This window comes from Stylophora pistillata, chromosome 4, assembly GCF_964205215.1.
Source record: "Stylophora pistillata chromosome 4, jaStyPist1.2, whole genome shotgun sequence".
NCBI lineage: Eukaryota > Metazoa > Cnidaria > Anthozoa > Scleractinia > Pocilloporidae > Stylophora > Stylophora pistillata.
Window position 1 is genome coordinate 43,648,058 of NC_142522.1, and position 20,394 is coordinate 43,668,451.

The 20,394-nt window shown below is 38.5% G+C and overlaps 2 protein-coding genes across 6 annotated transcripts in view; one reads left to right on the forward strand and one right to left on the reverse strand.

The window, feature by feature from the left end:
• Nucleotides 1–72: 72 nt before the first annotated feature.
• Nucleotides 73–14,220, reverse strand: LOC111339447 (ubiquinone biosynthesis protein COQ4 homolog, mitochondrial). Of its 4 annotated transcripts, none has more exons than XM_022946104.2 (8): nt 14,083–14,220; nt 8,152–8,337; nt 6,084–6,180; nt 4,022–4,124; nt 3,496–3,522; nt 2,922–3,016; nt 2,344–2,445; nt 73–881 (listed from the first exon to the last, which is right to left on the reverse strand). In XM_022946104.2, the coding sequence occupies exons 1-8, from the start codon at nt 14,177–14,179 to the stop codon at nt 704–706; spliced, it is 885 nt and encodes a 294-aa protein (XP_022801839.2). In that variant the 5' UTR covers nt 14,180–14,220; the 3' UTR covers nt 73–703. The 4 variants fall into 4 exon arrangements, with proteins under 4 accessions (XP_022801839.2, XP_022801840.2, XP_088613686.1 ...); XM_022946105.2 differs by having other exon boundaries at nt 8,152–8,334; nt 14,083–14,213; XM_088757560.1 differs by lacking the exon at nt 14,083–14,220 and adding an exon at nt 9,983–10,090 and having other exon boundaries at nt 8,152–8,334.
• A 3-nt stretch (nt 14,221–14,223) lies between these two features.
• Nucleotides 14,224–20,394, forward strand: part of LOC111339446 (deoxyhypusine synthase) — a 14,293-nt gene continuing 8,122 nt past the window's right edge. Inside the window, exons 1-7 of one of the 2 annotated variants that reach the window (XM_088757557.1) lie at nt 14,224–14,451; nt 15,307–15,480; nt 16,192–16,410; nt 16,870–16,956; nt 17,049–17,154; nt 17,973–18,076; nt 18,450–18,580. In XM_088757557.1, the coding sequence (XP_088613683.1) occupies nt 14,260–14,451; nt 15,307–15,480; nt 16,192–16,410; nt 16,870–16,956; nt 17,049–17,154; nt 17,973–18,076; nt 18,450–18,557 (990 nt within the window). In that variant the 5' untranslated portion in view covers nt 14,224–14,259 and the 3' untranslated portion in view covers nt 18,558–18,580. The remainder of the gene's footprint in view (nt 14,452–15,306; nt 15,481–16,191; nt 16,411–16,869; nt 16,957–17,048; nt 17,155–17,972; nt 18,077–18,449; nt 18,581–20,394) is intronic. The other variant, XM_088757556.1, reaches the window with a different exon arrangement.

The window sequence follows — 20,394 nt, forward strand, 5'->3', positions numbered from 1 at the left end:
TGTTCCTTGAATCAAGATCTCTTTATAATTAATTCATAAAGCCGCTTGGCGTGAACTGTGTCATCAGTCATATTTTTAACCAATTACAATGTTATTTTAATTTGCAATTTTCGGTGCTTCCTATTCTGTATGACGTATCGTACGGTTTAAACAAAGTTAACACATTGTTACGACTGTCACGTGCCAATTAATTCGAAGCTTCCACATCCCCCACCTGCAACCCACAGACATTTGACTATCGTCCGTGCCCGGGGAGGTGGAGAATTTGAACCTTTCCTTGGTGGGGTGGGGTAATCGAACCAGAACTGAAGAATCTTTCCACGAGAATGAACATGTTTTATTGTTTGATCTGTGGGTGTTTAGAGGTAAAAAGTTCACTTTCCCGAGCAGGTGGCTCAGAAGAAAAGGTGTAAAAGAAAGTCACGGTCGCTAATCTTGCCTTTCACATAAATATTGACCGTCAAATCCTGCATTTGAACAAAATTTTGGCCCCTGGAGGCGGGAATTTGTACGTACCAATCTTCAAAATTTCACATGCCCGGGGGGGTTGCCCAGGGGAGGGGAATTTGACGCTTCGAATTGATCACGCAGACACGGAGAATTCACAGGGAGTCGTGTCCTCGTCATGTGTTACATTGTGGAATTGTTTTCCAGGTTTCGCTCATTCCGGCAGTAGTCACACTAGAAGCATAACTCTGTTTCGTTATTGTTTCACAGGTTTCCTATGTATTTTGGGAGCAGGAACAAAGTTCATTCTTTGTCGCAGATCATCTATGGGCTCCTCAAAGTGTTTTTCAAAATAAAAATTCATAAAGAAATTGGATTGATATCCACAGTAAACAGCCCAGGGAATGTAGTACTTCCTTAGTTCTCTTCGCTTTCTGCAAATTAATATAAAAAGAACGAGAAAATGAGTGAATGTTTCATTTGCCTGTCAAAGTAGTGCAACAGATTCCAACAAGACAAATTACCACAGGGGAGTCAAGGTAAAAAAAAAGTACAATGAAAACTAAACGTGTGTGAAAGCTTCTAATAACTGATGCAGTGAAGTATTTTTCAAGTTTTCAAGGTTACTCAAGAGGGAGGTTGGTTTTTGTCACTTATTAGTGTTTTAACCAACAGACTTCTTTTGCATCCCTTTGTCATAGCTGTGTATCACAGTGTGATGGCATATGTAATAAGGTAATTTGGTAATATCAACTAAGTTGAAATTGTAAATTGGCCACCGTAAAGAGTTAAAAAGCTGACGTTTCGAACGTAAGGGCTAACGTTAGGGCGTTAAGGCTAACGCTCGAAATGTCAGCTTTTAACTCTTTACGGTGGCCAATTTACAATTTCAACTTAGTTGATATTACCAAATTACCTTGTTACCCCCACAGATGCAGCACCACAGTTTCTTAAGAAACTTACCCCCTTCAGGCATATGTAATAGCTTTACTTTTAGGGAATATGGTCAACTCTGTCTAGTATGGACATGGTCAACTCTGTCTAGTATGGACATGGTCAACTCTGTCTAGTATGGACATGGTCAACTCTGTCTAGTATAGACATGGTCAACTCTGTCTAGTATGGACATGGTCAACTCTGTCTAGTATGGACATGGTCAACTCTGTCTAGTATGGACATGGTCAACTCTGTCTAGTATAGACATGGTCAACTCTGTCTAGTATGGACATGGTCAACTCTGTCTAGTATGGACATGGTCAACTCTGTCTAGTATAGACATGGTCAACTCTGTCTAGTATAGACATGGTCAACTCTGTCTAGTATGGACATGGTCAACTCTGTCTAGTATGGACATGGTCAACTCTGTCTAGTATGGACATGGTCAACTCTGTCTAGTATGGACATGGTCAACTCTGTCTAGTATAGACATGGTCAACTCTGTCTAGTATAGACATGGTCAACTCTGTCTAGTATGGACATGGTCAACTCTGTCTAGTATGGACATGGTCAACTCTGTCTAGTATGGACATGGTCAACTCTGTCTAGTATGGACATGGTCAACTCTGTCTAGTATGGACATGGTCAACTCTGTCTAGTATGGACATGGTCAACTCTGTCTAGTATGGACATGGTCAACTCTGTCTAGTATAGACATGGTCAACTCTGTCTAGTATGGACATGGTCAACTCTGTCTAGTATAGACATGGTCAACTCTGTCTAGTATGGACATGGTCAACATGAAGGTGTGCAGCTTACAAAGAATTGCAGTAATGTGACATTGACAATTCAGAGATAATTAGGTTGAACCTGTGTGCAAACAATACAGATAAACATTATTTAAATATGCCAAGTTCTTCCAAGACCATATGAAAAATTCATGGAAGAATCACAACTTACCTTGCTGTCAGTCGAATTGGTGCCACAACTGAGCTGAGGGCACACATTGGGAGGCCTGTTTGAATCATCTCGTACCACTTCACAGCTATTTCATGTGATACACTGTTGGTAATGATAATTATAAAAACAGTAGTGATAATAATAATGATGATGATAATAATAATATTATTATTGATGTTACTATCATTATGGTAACAATTTAGTGGTTTGAGTAAAGCAGTTGATCAAGAAGATAAACTGCTTTTCCTAACAGCCAATAACATTTAGACATTATTTTGTTATAGACATATGGACTTAACTTTCACTGACTCTCACTGATGACGACAATAGTTTAATTGTTTAAAGATCCGTCAGTTCTTTTTGCAGCTACTATTGCATCCAGCTTAAAACATTTGAAAACAGGACCAAAGACAACATCCAATAAAATTGCAAATGGCTAGATATAAGCTGTTTTGGTCTAGTTGTTTTTTACCTTATTTTTCTTCCAGTCATGAAAATTAGTATTTTTGCTCATAGCACACTCTAGCCTCTTTGCAAGAAGAAATGAAGCATCTTTCATACACACCAAGAACACAAACCTTATGGACAAGCCAGCCAGTGTGTGAACAAAGTCATGAACCTCTCTATATCTTTGCATTACATAGGCAAGATCCTTGTCATCAACAAACTTCACCTGAAAGAATCAAAAAGAAGTCCTCATCTTATGCCTGAGAAAACCAAGGTGACCTGTTTAACAAATTTAAGACAGTTTGCCTCATTTAAGAGGGAAAGGAGAGTGTAAATCCACACCACTGATCACAGACACAGAGATTTCATTTATAAAAACTTTCCCCATCGTGTAGGGCATATTGATGCTGCAACTTGTCCTAATCACAAGTTGGAGCACCTTATCTTGGAGGCACTGCACAAAGACTTTAAGAGCGGTGTGTATTAGCGTTCCTATCCTTTAACTTCATGGTGCTTATATTCATTCAGCAGTTTAGGACCTGAGGATGTTCATACCATGGAGGCTGCTGGCATTACACTCATCCAGACACATGAGCTCTGCAAAACTTTCCATCACTATCATTGACTCAAAAGAGGCAAGTTGATTAATTATAACTACAACAAGGTTTTGTTTTATTTGATAAACAACTAAATTTCAATGCTCACCTCATCTCTACTGTCAGCTGTAATTTTCTTATGAAGAGAAGAACAACAATAAGTAAGTTTTAGAGACAAATGATGAGATTTCATTGAATACTTTAATCAATAGTTAAGATATTTCATTCATTGGCCAGCATGCTAACTGGATGGTGCTGCATTTAGTTCCCTTGGTGTGAAATCACAGATCATATTTCACCATGCTTGAAAATGATAGAAAAGCGCAGACATTTAAAAAAGCACTTGGGTGAGAACATTTTCTCTTTAGTTTATCATCCTCTTTTCTTTCAGAAATAATTTAAGGGAATGATGCCAACACTTTTTGCTTCACTTGTTTGCTGTTCAGATTTTACCCCAATTAAAGTTATTGTCAAATTGGCAGATTGAAACACTTAACACAAAAGATAAGTTTGGATTTCAAACAACAAACTTCAAAATTTGGGCAAACTACATGCAAATGAAGATGCAAAATACCAGTAGTTAACACACTTTCTGCAGAGTACATGGGAGTACCAAGATTAAAGAATAGACTTACATTAGTGTCCATATTTCTGGCATATTCTCTTCCAAACGATCCATCAGGAAGTTGTCGGAGTTTATTCATGTCTATTGTGGATGAGTTTATGCGAGGACATTCTCTTTAAGTTTAAACAGCACAAAAGAAGTGTAATAAATAAATGCTCAACTTAATCTGGATTGTGCATACTTAACATACTGTGGCCTTGGTTGATCTATCATTTGAATTGTCAACCTACATGTTGGTCAACTGATATAGGGGTCAATAGTCAGCTAATAAGCACCAGTAACCAATGCACAAGTGAAAGCTAGCTTATATGTCTCTTGTCTCTGTATGCTGACACCTTGACCTTCTCGCAAGCTGACTATCAGTTAAGTTTCAGTCTACTGGCAGCAGCCCTAGCAAATTATAATTGATTACTGGTAACTATCAATGTTCCTCCTGATCCAGTAATCTTATAAAGTTATCAAAATTGCAAATGTTAAATTGTATGGCTTGTATCCAACTATTCAATAAGACAATAAAATCAAATCAAATCAAAGTTGATGAACAGAAATTGAGAAAACAGAGATTGTAGAAAATCTCTAGAATTTACTTCCTCGCATTTCACTCAAATTGCTGCTAGGTTTGCTTTCATTTCTGCTTGAAACATGGATATATATGGTGGCCAAGAACTGCCATTAAAAATATTCAAATTTATAGGAATTATTTTTTTTTTAATTTCGATTTATTTCTCATTTTTCTTTTTAAAATAAAAGCAAGTGAAAGTAAAATGTAAAATAGAAATAAAATGAAACCAAAGATAAATGAAATCAAATCAAAATTAAATGCTACCCGGCCCAGCACTGCCACTAATGTTTTTTTTTTTTTTTTTTCTTTTTTTTGCAGTCGGAAAAAAAAAATTTGTTAGTGGCCGAACCCTGCCACATGGCCGAGGGCTGCCAAACAAACCCAGAATTCTTTGCAGGATGCCTTTCAAGATTCTAGTATGGCAGATGCCGCGTGGAAAACTTAAAAGAGAAAGTGACTGCAAAAAGGGGGAAGAAGCGTGACACAGGAGATATGACGCATAAATTAATTAAAGGAAAGGAGCTGTATAATAATAACAGTCAAATTCAACGAAGAATTAGAGCTGTTTGCTCACGGTGGGTTTCGCAATGCATACAAAACAACCACAAAGCACCCACAGTTCAAAGGGACTACCTAGGTAATTAAAAGATACCTTCCTGATGCTGTGAAGGGAATAAATGACATTGGGCAAACTGTCCAACAACACACCCAAAAGGTGGTTCAGATGCATCTTCTTGCTAGGAATTTCGCTCGCCAGTTGGAACAAAAAATCACTGGAAAACATGCAATTGGAGAGGTCCTAAGGTATAGAAAGATCACTACGGTGAAGATGATAAAGGAGAATTTGTGACTGTGAAGGAGATTATTGATGGACAGTTTACCAAGTACTTAAACAATACTGATGATTGTTGTGTCGAGGAAACAGATGTTATGGGTCAGAAGGTTCAATGTCTAACCCATTTTTCTTATGAAAAGTCAGACAAAAAACTCATGCTGCTAGACATACAAGGACATGGGTATGAATTATTTGACCCAGAAATTGTTTCTCATGAACTTTTTTATGGTAGTGCATTCTGGGTTTGTTTGGCAACCCTTGGCCATGTGGCAGCATTCGGCCACAAACAAATTTTTTTTTTCTGACTGCAGAAAAAAAAAAAAACCAGTGGCAGCGCTCTGCCAGGTAGGATTTAATTTTTATTTGATTTCATTTATCTTTGGTTTCATTTTATTTCTATTTGACATTTTACTTTCACTTGCTTTTATTTTAAAAAGAAAAATGAGAAATAAGTCGAAATTAAAAAAAAAATAACAAAAATAATTCCTATAAATTTGAATATTTTTAATGGGAGTTCTTGGCCACCATAGATATAAGCAAGATGTGGCACTCAACCAAGAGTGTTTAATTAAAAGCAGCAATTAGTTTCAACACATCCATAAGAGGGTTGACATAAGAGCCCTACATTACAAATAATTCTTGAATCATTTGACAAATGACATCATTTTCACCTACTGTAGTATCTGTTGTCCAATCGGATCTGCTTGCATTTTTTTGTGCATGTTTTTAAGTGCCAAGAATCCGGTTGTCTCTCCTAGTGTTGCCACCATATCTACAATACCCACAAACATTTTATTAAAAGTTTTTTAAAAATACACTAATTATCTGAAAGGGTGGGAAAACAACTAAGCAGTTTTTAAATGGTTCATATGCCCCCCCCCCCAACCCCTTGGCTGTCAGGAAAATACAATTACTGACCTTGCCCCTTAACCAAACACCTTCTCCACCCCCCTTATGATAGGGATTTACCAGCACATTGAAACATCTGCAACAACAACTTTGAAATATCAACCATCAAATTTATTGGATATAACTGGGTCAATTTTTACTAACCATTGCCTGGTCAGCTGACTCAACTGGGATAATACCACACTGCCATGCAAGAGGTCAAAGATTAAATGGATAAAAAACAGGACTACCTTCCTGGTTAATAAAATAATTGAGAAGAATGTGCTGCAGTTTTTGATGCTACAGTATCTGCAAATGGAGTCTTCTTAGATAAAGATTTTAGTGAAGAAAGCTGTTTATTCTCATCATTCTTTCTCACAGAGGTGTTTACCAGGAAAACATTTTATTCTATTTCACTTGATTACAAGACCAAACCTTAAGCGAACCACACTCTCCGAGGAATGAAGAAAACTTAATACGAACAGAACACTAAACTTTAGCTAATATATATAAAAATGGTCAATCGCAAATGGCACAAAAGGATCACGTAGTGAAAAAATTCTAATGAATGCCATGATCCCACTGATTAACGCGTTTGTGTCCTGTTCACACACTAATTAGCACAATTGTCTCCTGCTCATTCTCCCCCACGTTGATATGACATGGCATATCAATAAAACGATAATACCGATGATAAGGGGGGCCTTCGGAGTCACTACTTAACTATCCAGAGGTTTCTGAAAGTATTCATCCTCATCTCGATTATCTCCAAGTACGTTCATAACAGTTCGAGCTGGCATAACTTGGTAACAGGCCTAAGGAGTTCTTCTTTTCCCACCTGCACTTTAGCGATTCTTATGTGCCCATCTTTTCCTGGATAGACTTTGATGATTCGACTAAGAGGCCAGTGTCCTCGTGGTGTCTTAGGCGACATAACCAACACAATGTCATCAACTTTAATGTCTCGCTCGACATGGAGCCACTTTCTTCTGATGTTCAGAGTGGGTAACCACTCCTGAATCCAATGATGCCAGAAATGTCTAACTAGTTCCTGGACCCTTCTCCATCTCTTCTTTGGGTCGAATGTGGTCTCATCTACTGAATCTGGTGAAAACTGTCCTCCAACCTGACCAAAGAGGAAATGATTCGGCGTCAGCGGTACATCATCTTCAGGATTAGCTGATTGATAGGTCAGTGGTCTGGAGTTTAGAAGTACCTCTGCTCCCGTGAATGCTGTCATTACCTCTTCATCTGTGATGTCTGTGTTGCCCAGGACTGCATATACTGCATGTTTTTCACCCTTGATCATAATCTCATGGGCTCCTCCAAAATGAGGTGCCTGTGGGGGATTAAATTTCCATTTGATTCCTTGGTTTGCAGTCGATTTAGCAATCTTCTCTTGATCAAGCTCCCTGACCTAATCGCGTAACTCCATGGCATAATTAAAACCTTGCTCTGCTACCATTAAATGTTTACCAGAAAAACGTTTTATTCTATTTCACTTGATTACAAGACCAAACCTTAAGCGAACCACACTCTCTGAGGAATGAATAAAACTTAATACAAACAGAATACTAAACTTTAACTAATATATATGAAAATGGTCGGTCACAAATAGCACAAAAGGATCACATAGTGCAAAAAATTCTAATGAACGCCATGATCCCACTGATTAACGCGATTGTCTCCTGTTCACACACTAATTAGCACAATTGTCTCCTGCTCAGAGGTATTAATCACATCTTAATTCAAATGGAATTATGTAAGAAGTAATCATCCTCACTGGTCATAGAATGGAGATGGCTTTGGTTGGAGATTTGTATACTGAATTACTACAATAAATGTTGGCTGTTACCTGCTCTTTCTGGATTGTACAATGCCATCAGAGCAGATCCAGTTGTCAGTAGCACCTTCTGCATCACAGATGTGGGGATATGGGACTCATACAGCTGAATTCCATCATGTGATAGGTTCTTGTCTTCCATCTCATCCTCCCAATCAGGGATACTGTCACTAATGGCATCATCAAACTCTAATCCTTCTGGAAAAATTGTAAATAGTTTAGTCCTTTTCTTAAAAGATTTCTTTAGCAATTCTCCATTCTACCTTACTGGTACTTGATTACATGAAATCTAAGACCTGTGAATTAGAATCCTTCCAAAATTTTAACACGCAAAATTGAATCCTCCATAGAAAATTCAAATCGCAGAAAAAAAATGATCAACATGTAATAGCAACAAGATAATTATACAGGATGTGTATATGTCCACAAGTTCACAAATTATTAACTGGTCTTACAGGCAAGTTACATTTTGCATCTCCTGCAGTGAAATTATGTTACTTTGCAAAGATTTTGCAGATGGAGTGGAGAATCTATTATTTCATGTAGTTGTCAAAAGTGAAGACATTTTAAAAAAAATTAAGTCGAGAACGCTCAAATCCCAAAATTCACTGCCCTTCTTCGCATTTGCTTATTGAAATCGTACAAAGTACAACCCTGCAAAAGACCATCTCACCAAAATTACAACATTAAATACCCCTTAAATCAAGTACCAATAATTAATTCATAGAGTTTGATGTCTCTTTGAGATTACACTTTCCGGCTGATTTCTTTATATGATTTTTATTTCCTTTTTGTCATGATAATGTGCAAGTGTATGTGTATTGAGTACTTGTGAGTTTGAGTGAATACTTTATTAATGTGTCAAGAGATTTAGCTACCAAGCTACTTCAGCACAGGGATTCTAATAGAAGCTGCTTAATTGATTACCGGTGGTCAACTGCCGCATGATACCTTCCACCATTTGTCCTGGCCTGCGTACAGGCCCTCATGTCTGGGTTTTGCCTTACAGCCCTTTTTCTGGGCACAGCTGCCTATTGACCCATCAGCAGCCTCATATGGAAAAGGTTATTAAAACCCCTGATAGTAGCAAGTGAAACTACTGTATGACTGCTGAATGATGCACAAGTACTGTTATCAACTACGATGATTATTCTGGGCATTACTTGACTGCCAATCACAGGTTGCAGAAACTTCAAACCCTATGTAATCTACATAATTCCTAGCGTAAAAAGGATTCAAATAAGAAAACTGAAAAAAAACCTTACCACGTACTGTTCGTTTTTAGGTATAAAAAATACGTTAAGGTATCACAGAAGGAAAAAATCACCTTTTTTACAATTTCCTGGACATGTAATACCTACTTAAATAAATGAGATCTATCAACTTCTGAAAATTTCACTTTGGTATCTTTTTTTACTTCAGGGGATGTAAAGCAAAAAGTAGTTTGTGAGTAGAACGGAAGGGCGAGATTGACGACACTTTATGTCAACTTCTACACGTCACCTAATTAACGATTTCAAAACCACTGATTTTCAGTACACACTGTACAGTTTTGTACGACTCCGAAATCACTCATCCATTAAAAAGTCTATTTACAGTTAGTTCTTGAGATCGTTTTTTTCAATTCAAGTGTTGTTTTCAAGCTATTACCATGTCCAAAAGCGACAGGTCCGAAAAAGGAAAGTTTCTTTGCAGTTTGCATCGGAGCGGGAATATTGTTCACCGATAATGATATGGGTTACTGCTAGATTCAGAGAGATTCAGTGGCCAAAGTTTATTTCTACTGAAGTTGCCGCAGGCGCTAGCTCGCGAAAAATATCGCCGATAGTCCAACATCACTCACGTAGCATTGCACCTCGAGCATCGATGGTTGAAAAGCTGTGTTGTTTTTCCACTGTAGCTTTCCTTCCCTACCTGACCTCTTTCCTCCTCTTTTGCCGGTTGAAGCACCTTCCTATCGACAGAAGAGCGTGTTACACTTAACTCCTTGCAAATTGTGTCCCCTTTTGCTTTCTAGCCGACGATCCTAAAAGCAGGAACGGTGGAATAACGGAACGGCGGGAAATTACCCCAAATCTTAATACAGGAACGGCAGAAAATCATACCAATTTCTATTTCCTTTGGTACATTACAGGGGTAGTGGTGGGGGTATAAGAACTGTAAACAAAAAATCTCGTATCATTTCAACGAGGTGACAGAAATGTCATCTTTTATAGCCTGCATTCTTCGATGGCCAAAACATAGAAGTCGTATCTCAAAGATTCACTAACAGACAAATTTTATCAATTCATAGTCAGGACTAAAGTCCCTCAAAGTGCAATTTTATTCTCTATGGATGTAACCAGCCTGTGTACGAATATTTTGCAAGAGGTTGGAATTGAAACTATATTTACGAAGCCTTTTAAATGGGAGAAACCTCAATGTCAAAAACAAGCTTTGAAGACGACATCCGAGCCACTCCGAGTCGCGATATCCAAATTACCTTGCTGAGAGAATACGCACAGTTGATTTCACTAGTAGGAAAACAACACTCCAGGAGAAAAACAACTAACCATATTGCGACTAACCATATTGTCTTTTATTGCACAATATAACCCATCAGTGACCAGTCTTAAAAATATTTTATTGAGCACTAGCAAATTACTGAGAAGCAACCTAAGCTCCAGGAGAATTATAAAAATGGCTTCCAATAGTTTCATTTAAAAGAGGGAAAATTAATGGAAGACATGCTTATCAGACCGAAGGCCTATAGGTCAGCTACTTCAAAAATAACCCACCCACCACGAAACAGTAAGAGTCGATTCGGCCTGTCAACCCACTTAAAACCTCGGCAACCACAAAAAATCATCTCAAACAAACTAAACAGCCAACATGCTACACATTATGAACTAAGATAAAATTTTGGATATCGACTTAGTTCCGAGGAAGTTGGGGAGTAAAAAAAGGGTGACAAGAGGTCTCACTCGGTTACGCACACGAACAGATCACCGCTATGAAGCAGCAAAGGAACATGCAGTTTTGAGCGGGATGTGTGAACAACCATCCCGTCTTTTAGGATTTGGGGTGATTTTCCACGATTCCTTCTTTAGGGATTTAGGGTAATTTTCCGCCGTTCCATCTTTTATGATCTGAGGTAGTTTTCTGTCGTTCTTTCTTTTAGAATTTGGGGTTATTTTTCCGCCATTCCGTCACTCCCCCGTTCCGGCCTACTGGATCGCCCTGTCTATAGCTCTTAACCGGGCTATTTTAGGTCTTGTTCTTAAACTCCAGACAGCAATTAAATCAAAACTCGTGAACTTAGGAGTGACAGATAATACACGTATGACCGATAAGAAATAATTGAGATTTAAGAAAAATATAGATTTTCCGATTTGGTATAAATGCATTTACTCAAACTTCGTTTCCATGGCAACCCAGTCACTTGACGTCCAACACTAGAAGAGAACACTGCGTAGTGTGCAACAAAATCGGTATATAAGATTTGAGTTAGTTTTACGTGGTTTAATCAACACAGTTAAAATAATATAACCAATTCATTACTGAAGCTTCGTTTCCATGCAGATACGTTGTTATTCTTAAGCCCCATTTACAAATCATTAGTGCGGATTTCCAAAGTGAAACAATTTTTGCCCGTGGGTCCATTTTGCTTGCTTCACAAAATTCCCACGGGAGTAAACATTCTGACATTTTCTCCCAGACTATTTTTAGTCAACAACACACAAACTCCAATTAAGTTGGCCACTTTACCTTATCTTATCTACCTAAAAGGCAATAAGAATAAAATTACCACTCAAGAAGCTAGAGTTGCTCTCGGCTGCGCCTCGAGCGACCCTAGGCCACTCTAGCACATCTGTTTTGCTCTTCAAATTCCAGGGTGCTCGTTAAACGCACGCTGACCCCCTAGCTACGACCCAATCGTTGAAATACCCCTCTAGTGAAGAGGTTGTTATTCGTTCGCTTTCTTGTTTCTGTGACTTCACATCGGCTTATTCCCGTACGAGGTAAGAGAAGAACTGTTTTGCTTGGTGAAAAAATACGAATTTTCCGGTTAAATATAGTCATATAACTCTCAACTAAAACTTGAGTTTTGACCGTAATTCTGTGTAACTCAACATTGTTATGGCAACAAACACCGACGCCCCGATAAAAATTTCAAGTCGATTTGAAAAGTAAAGTGTTCTCGGCTGATATTCAGTCAATCTTCGTGAAATTTGGAAGAAATGTCGGAAATATAATGAGACCCAAAAGGCTGTCTCTGATTTTCGATTTTTCCTTTATTTCTTGAGATAAAGTGTCTACAGTGAAAACTTTGCCCAAAAGCGCTACTTTGAGGTAAAAAAAAAATTAAAAGGGAACGAGGCGTTAAAATAAAAGTCGCAGATACCCTTGTATGTGTAAATCTCATTCCGATAAAAAAAGAAAGGTGTTGCTTGAAACGCGGCGTCAAAAAGACTTATCTTGTGAAAAGTCTCGGTTTGAGAGAATAAGCATCCATTCTGTTCAACGGCAAAAATTTTAAAATGAAATCAAATATCCCAAATCAGCGTCTATTAAGCCTTAAAAAAATGTACACTTTACAGGGATAGCGCTCATAACTTTCACGCTCAGTTTGAATACATCATACAAGGGTATGTAATGTTATAAGGACAAATCAGCAATCATCTACCGCGAGTGTAAGTAATTTGGTTTGGGTTCCATGATATCTGAATAACACCTCCTCCCAAGGCTCTCAGCAAACCCCTAGGCTGGAATTTGCAGCTTTTAATTCCATTTCATTGTACATGACCCTCGAATGAAGAACTCAAGTTTCCTGTAATCAAGTTTAATGTCTTTGCGTGGGGCATGGTTGCCCATATTGCCCGAGCCAGAGGCTCATATAATCGCAAGACAACACTCACCCATCCCACCCCAGGGGAGGACATCCATCACACAGTAATCTCGTGCGTGGAAAATTAATGTCTCCTACCCCTAACCCTGCATTAGACGGGACCTCCATTTATTCGTCCCTATCCGAGAAGACTATCTAAACCATTTGTTGACGTTATAGAAAGGTAGCATATTCTTCTCAATTATTTTAAGACCTTGAGTGTTGGTCCGGCCGGGGCTCGAACCCTCGACCTCCCGCACATCAGTCCAGCGCTCTATCAATTGAGCTAACCGGGAGGCGGTTAAGCATAAGGATTTTAGGGTGATCGGGGTGTTCGGAGGGAATTTACAGCCTTTTGCTTCTGGTGAATTCGTTCGGTTAGCGTTACTCGCAGATGTACCATGAAAAGGAGCATGTTAAGCAGATGAAGTAAGACCAGGCTAAATGACCCTAAATCAGCTAAGAAATTCACTTGATGCAGAGGAATAACCGCCAGGGTAAATTTATCTTTGTTCAAAACTTGTTCAGATTTCTTTTAAATTGAAAGCGCAACCGTTCATTCCCATGCAAACGGAGGCTCACAATGTGAGCTTGAGCTACCTGCAGTTGGTCGTCAAGGACAATAAAAACATCTTTCTATTTCATCGTAAACTTCTTTAGACCCCAAAACGAAATTTCAAACAGGCAATACCCGGTCACTCTTTCACAGGTCATTGAATAAGAATTTGCGTCTATGACGTTTTGCCATGCTCTTCAAAGCCTCTCGACACGTGATCGAGGTGGCCGGGTATGCTGACGGTGCTCCGCTAAAAGATAGTTGATCGTTGAATAAGGACAGAATACAGAAAGAAATGAAAGAGTGATTGTCTCCTAACGTACCCAATAAATGAATCCAAAACAGTGTCGTAAGGAGAATTACTAAAGTTTGAGCTGAAGGCTTAAAAGAACTATATATAAGCTTAGCTTAGTAATTTGCAATTGTCTCGTCGATGTGAAGTCATCATACAGACCATCTTTCTTGTTTCACCTGACTAGGAAAACTTCTATAAACAAGTTCTATTAAAATCAAGGTTTACCTGTTGATGTAAAACGCTTCCCCCTTAATATTCTCCAAGGATAAAGAAAATTTCGTACTACATGACGGCTGCGATTGATAACATATATCGCCGCCATTTTTATTTGGTTTCAGTCCCAGACTTATCGCTTCCCGAAACAAACCAAGAGGCTGGGATCTAAGCAGCGTAGAAGTCAAAATGGCCGACGTACCTAAGTTTGTCAAGGATGCAATTTACGGATCCAGTGAACCTATGCCTCAAGGCTCGGAAGAAGTAAGAGGTTATGACTTCAGTAATGGAGTGAATTATCATGCCTTACTCGAGTCGTACAGGACCACTGGATTTCAGGCCAGCAACTTTGGAAAAGCTGTGGTAGAAGTAAATAACATGGTGAGTTGAACAGCGGTCATGTATGGTCTCTTAAAGATTTGCTTGGATAGGGGAAGCGCGTCTGGGACGGTTTGCCCTCCACTTTGAGCCAAAATGAAATTGTTTGATATTTGTTGTTTCATGGGAAAACATTTCCCCAGACCATCGAAGACGCTTACACAGACAGTACCGGTTTCTTACTCCTCCCCCTCCCCCTCCCCCCACACCGCAGACGAATTAAACGGATTCTACGAATTATTAAAAACTAGATCATTGGATAATGCAATTCAAGACTTTTTATTGGCTTAGCCATTATGGTATATCAGCCAATATACCATAATCTACAAATATGGTAAGCGTACGTGTCAGCTTAGAATTAAAAGGAGCTAAAATTTTAATAAAATTTAATAATTTGATTTAACGTTTTTAATAAAACAATTATTCCACTCGCACTTGTTGGATATGAGATGATTATAGCCAACTCGGCGGTACGCGCCTCGTTGGCTATCTATCATCTCATATCCAACGCGCGCTCGTAGAATAATTGTTAATTATATTGAGTATAAGAAGATACCTGTTACCTATAAGGGAAGTCTGATATAATGCTGTGTCACTGTATTTTTTTCATAGACTAAACTTTTGACTTGAAAGAGGTATCAGCATTTATTTACTGGTTATTTCCTGATACAGAAACCAGAAAATTGCCATTGCCATCTACATAACCTGACTCTACTCTACACTAAGCCGCATACCCAAAACTTTATCACATGTGCATGTGATCAGAGCTTCTAGGAGTATTTTTGGCCATGAGTAACTATGAGTATTTTTGGGTCATAGTATTTTAAATTTTTTTCCTGAGTTTCTTTTATTGTTTAGATAAAAAAGAAGTTGGAACCTCTTCCACAGCCTGAAGATGGCCTGTCAAACTATGATTATCTTGATCCTGGTCAGCGCCCAATCAATAATTGCACAATTTTCCTTGGATTTACATCTAACATGATTTCAAGTGGTGTACGAGAAACAATTAAATATCTAGTCAAAAACAACATGGTACGTATACAGATTGTTGCTGCATTGCTGAGAAGCATGAACTAGTGGAGAACCATGAATTATAGATGAGTTCAAAAAGTCACAGAAGACAAGCCTTGCTCTGACTATTGTTAAAGTAACTGTTTTAATCATTAACTGCATCTGTTTTCCAGATGATGCATTGGTGACATATTAGTCAATGACTTTGATCATGTTTAACCAGTCGTCTAGGTTAGGGAAGCACATATTAGAACTGTGATAACTTCCAGGGACTGTCAGTTCAGCCAACTGCATGGAAGTTATCATCAGCAACAACAACAGTCCTTTTGAGGATGTGTGCTGGCCACTGTAGAGTTGCTAATGGATTGGCTCTGACAAAGGTATAACACTCAAATGGCGTAACACTCAAAATGTGAGCTTAAGATCCTCTCTAAGGAAGCCGATTCACATTATAAACTCAGTAAATTATCTTGTAATGCCACCCACTGATGCGGCACCACTGTTTCTTTCAATGAGAAACTTATACCCACTTTTCGGTATAATCCTCCGTCCAGCAACCTTCACAATACACAATCAACTGTTCTTCCAGGACTTAAAATACTTACTATTAATAATTTAATGAATGTAAATGGAATCTTGTACATTAAAAAAAAAGTGCTGAAAACTAATTGTGATCATCATCATAGATACTGCTGGGGCAATGTACTCAACTTTGTTTACAATGTATTCTAGGTTGACTGTATTGTTACAACAGCTGGTGGTATAGAAGAGGATCTCATGAAATGTATAGCTCCATCATACCTTGGTGACTTCTCACTGCGAGGTGCTGAACTGAGGAAAAAAGGCATAAACAGAATTGGGAATTTGCTTGTACCAAACAACAATTACTGTAGACTAGAGGAGTGGATTTTACCCCTGTGGGATAAGATGCTTGAAGAACAAAAAACACAGGTATGTAAAATATTAAACATTTTATGTCATGAAATGAAGTTTATAGAGCTAACTGTCAACATTATTGTTATTGCCAAGTATCTACTGGAATTATATAAGTGGATATAGATTTGTTTACCTGAATATAACTGTTTCTGAACATTACAAAGAGTACAAAAAGTCAAAACTGTAATGTCACAGTTTGTTGAGAATTCTGTAGTCTTACTATTGTGATTCGTAGTGTATTAAAAAAAAATGCTTTAAAGTTTGGAAAAGGTTTGTGTATGAAAAAATTCCTATCCCAACAGTATAAGTCTTTCAAACATCAGCGATTTCCCAAATAGGTAAAATTTCATTTCAATTACAAATGATTGTGTGAGTGTATTCCCTGGTTAAGGGTCCTTTTGGTATTTTATATTAAACAGTTTCTAAAGTACTTCAAAGTTTAAGCATAGAATATGTACTCTTTAACAATTTCAGGGTGTGAGATGGACTCCATCCAAAGTAATTTCAAGATTAGGCAAAGAAATAAATCACACAGATTCAGTCTGTTATTGGGCTTACAAGGTATGGTGGACAACATTAATTATTCAGTTGCGATAGGAACTTAGAAAGGAAAAAAGGATTAGACTAGGAGTTTTTTTTTTCTTTTTCAACAGAATAATATCCCAATTTTCAACCCGGCACTAACAGATGGAGCACTGGGAGATACACTATACTTTCACTCAGTGAAAAATCCTGGTTTGGTTATTGATATTGTAGAAGGTTAGGAGAACCCTTTTTTGTCCTCTATCACTGAAATCAAATCCTTCTGAATGTTAACTGTGTTACTAAGTGTGGTACCAAATGGGTGCCAATGAGAAAGAATATCAAAGCTCAGACAAGTAAAATCTGAACTTAAAATTAACTGTTAACCAATTTAGGATAGTAGTAGGTGGTAGTAGTAGTGAACTTTATTTATGTGTCGTGAGAAAATCTATTGCATAGCGCTAATTGGGGACACACAGGGTAATAATGCTTAAAAAAAGTAAGAAATCTAAAGTTTATTTACAAATAGAATTATTTAGCTAACCTATTTATAAATTAAAATTATTTATCAATGTCATAGTCTCAAAATTAATTGTTACAAAGTATACATTTTTTGCAGCCATCATCAATTATGACAGTCAGGTCCATTCTCTTGATTTTAGTCTTAAATCCATGCAGACTATCCTCAGTGCGTAACTCTTTCGTAAGTTTTGACCAGAGCAGAGGGCCATAGTGTCTAACAGAGTGCTTTCCATATTTAATGGTATTAAATCAAGGCATTTTGAAATCTGAATTTCTTAAAGAGTATCTCCTTTCGCAGTTTGCTTTCAATGTAAAAAGTTCTTGTCGTTAACTAGGAAGTAAGTTTTTTTTACCTTGAACAGGGGGACTGCTTTATCCTGGAGCCTTCTGGATTTCCATTTCTATGTAAATTCTGATGCTCATGTCACACCACTGATTAGTGAGCGGTAGATGAGTGGCCCTCTTATAACTAATTTATTCAACTGAAATTTTGATTTTTGTTTGTTTGTTTGCTTCTTTGTTTTTATTTCCAGACATAAGGAAAATGAACAATACATCAATATATGCCAAAAATACAGGAATGATCATTTTAGGAGGTGGTCTAATAAAGCATCATATCTGCAACGCCAATCTAATGGTGAGTTACCTTCAGCAGTTAGCTCCAGTGCTGTGGAATCTTTGATCGTTTCCAGTTTATCACATTAATTTCTTCTTTTCCCAGAATTTAATTCTCCTTGTCTGCATTTCTTGCACTTGCTTGGCCTAAGTAAAGACGAAGTCATTACTGACAGTGGTGACTGTTTTGGTCTGAATTGGTTTGAGTTGCTTTCCTTTTTATTATTATTATTTCCTTAAAGTCTTGCTCTTTTTTTCTTATGGTGCTGAGTTCAATCCATGAGCCTAGGGCAGTCATAAGTCTGCTGTCCAGATTCAATTATTATTATTATTATTATTATTATTATTATTATTATTATTATTATTACAATTATTATTATTTCACTTCTCTCCAGTTGTCTGGTCTTCCACTGGGTAACGTTGTTTGTGTCTCAGCAACTTCCCGTAGCTCAGAGACACAACACTTTTCGCAACAGATGAGTAGTTCCAAGGATCGCCGATAATTGAACACTGCCAAGGAAGTCAGGTACACCTAACTTGCCAAAACAGGCCTTTGATCTTTTCGATACGCTTCCGAGAGCACCAATCACAATAGGTATTATTGTGACTTCAAGGCTCCATGGACATGGATCCTTCTGATTTCGTATGCTAGTTCCTGGTACTTTTCCACCTTCTCCTCCTCGGTCCAGGTGATGTTCTGATCCGCTGGCACAGCTATATCAGTAAGTGTCCATTTCTGTGTGTCTTTATGAATTAGGCCATGTCTGGCGGATTATGCCTCAGCACTTTGTCTGTGTAGTTAGTCATGTCCCAGTTAATCCTCACCTCTCCATTTTCTGCGATTGGCAAGGGTTGGTGGTCATACCACTTGTCAGTACACTGTGTTCCATACTTTCTGCACATGTCCCAGTGTATCCGCAGGGCCACCTTGTCCTGGCACTTCCTATACTCTCTTTGGGCAAGCTTCTTGCATCCACTGACAATGTGTCTGATTGTTTCAGTGGTGTCTCCACACAGTCTACACAGTGGCGTTTCTGAAGTCTAGTCTACGCTATACTTGATCAAGTTTGTTCTTAATGCCTGTTCCTGAGCCGCCAGAATCAAACCTTCTCTCTCCTTTTTTAAAATCCGTTCCTTAACGATCTCCAGGACTCCTCTCCAGCTTCATCTGATATTTTTTGGATGAACTCACCGTGTAGGGCTTTCTCCTTCCAGTTTTTAACTTTCTCTTCTTTCTTCCTCCTCTCATAGTCCTATAGGCTCTCTTCTTCAACAATAATCTTCCCCTTCAATGCAGCTTGAAGCATCCATTCTGTGCTCTCACTCAGATAACCATGAAGAGATTTGCTCTCCCTCTTTACGCACTCTTCGATGTCAATCAGTCCTCTTCCCCCTTCCTTTCTCAGAAAGTACAGCCTCGCAACGTTACTCCTTGTGTCTAGACAGCCATTCAACACAACTTCTTGACTCTTCTGGTATACTCTGATGTTATCTTGCCTTTCATCTTGGTGTTGAGAGTCTGGTCCAACTGTAGTATGCCCAAGTATTTGAAGCCTTCTTCGTCTATTTCCCCGATGTGCTGGTTGTCGGGTAAGTCTATTCCACCACTACCAACTTGTCATCCCCTTCTCATTTCCTGAACAGGACACTTGTTTAACCCAAACGACATCTTAATGTCTTGTGAGAAGATCCTTACTACGTGAATGAGTGAGTCCAGTTGATCTCTACTAGCTCCATGCAACTTCAGATCATCCATGAATAGCAGGTGGTTAATGGGCTTCATGTCCTTAGCTAGTCTGTACCCAGCTCTCATCTTTTGTAGTACGAGTGTCAAGGGTAGCATTATTACTATGTACAGCAGTGGTGACAAGGAGTCACCTTGAAAAATTCCTCTCCTAATGTCGACCTGCCCGAGAGCTGTTCCTCCTGATGTCAATACTGTCTTTCAATTCGCTATACTGTTGCTAATTATAGAGATCATATTCTTGGCAGTCCCAAACATCTCTAAGCATTTCAGGATCCATGAATACGGCACCATATCACATGCCTTCTTGTAGTCTATCCAGGCCATTGACAAGTTTGTCAACCTTCTCCGGCAGTTCTTCAGGATTGCCTTGTCTACAAGCAATTGATCTTTAGTTCCTTGGGATCACTTCCTGCACCCCTTTTGTTCATCTGGTAGTAGACCATTTCTTTCCAAGTGGTGGTATAACTTCTCTCCCATGATTCCTGTCAAAAGCTTCCACATCATGGTTAGGCAGGTAATGGGGCGATAATTGCTGGGATGGGCACCCTTTGCCGGGTCCTTCTGTATCAAAACTGTTCTTCCCCTGACCATCC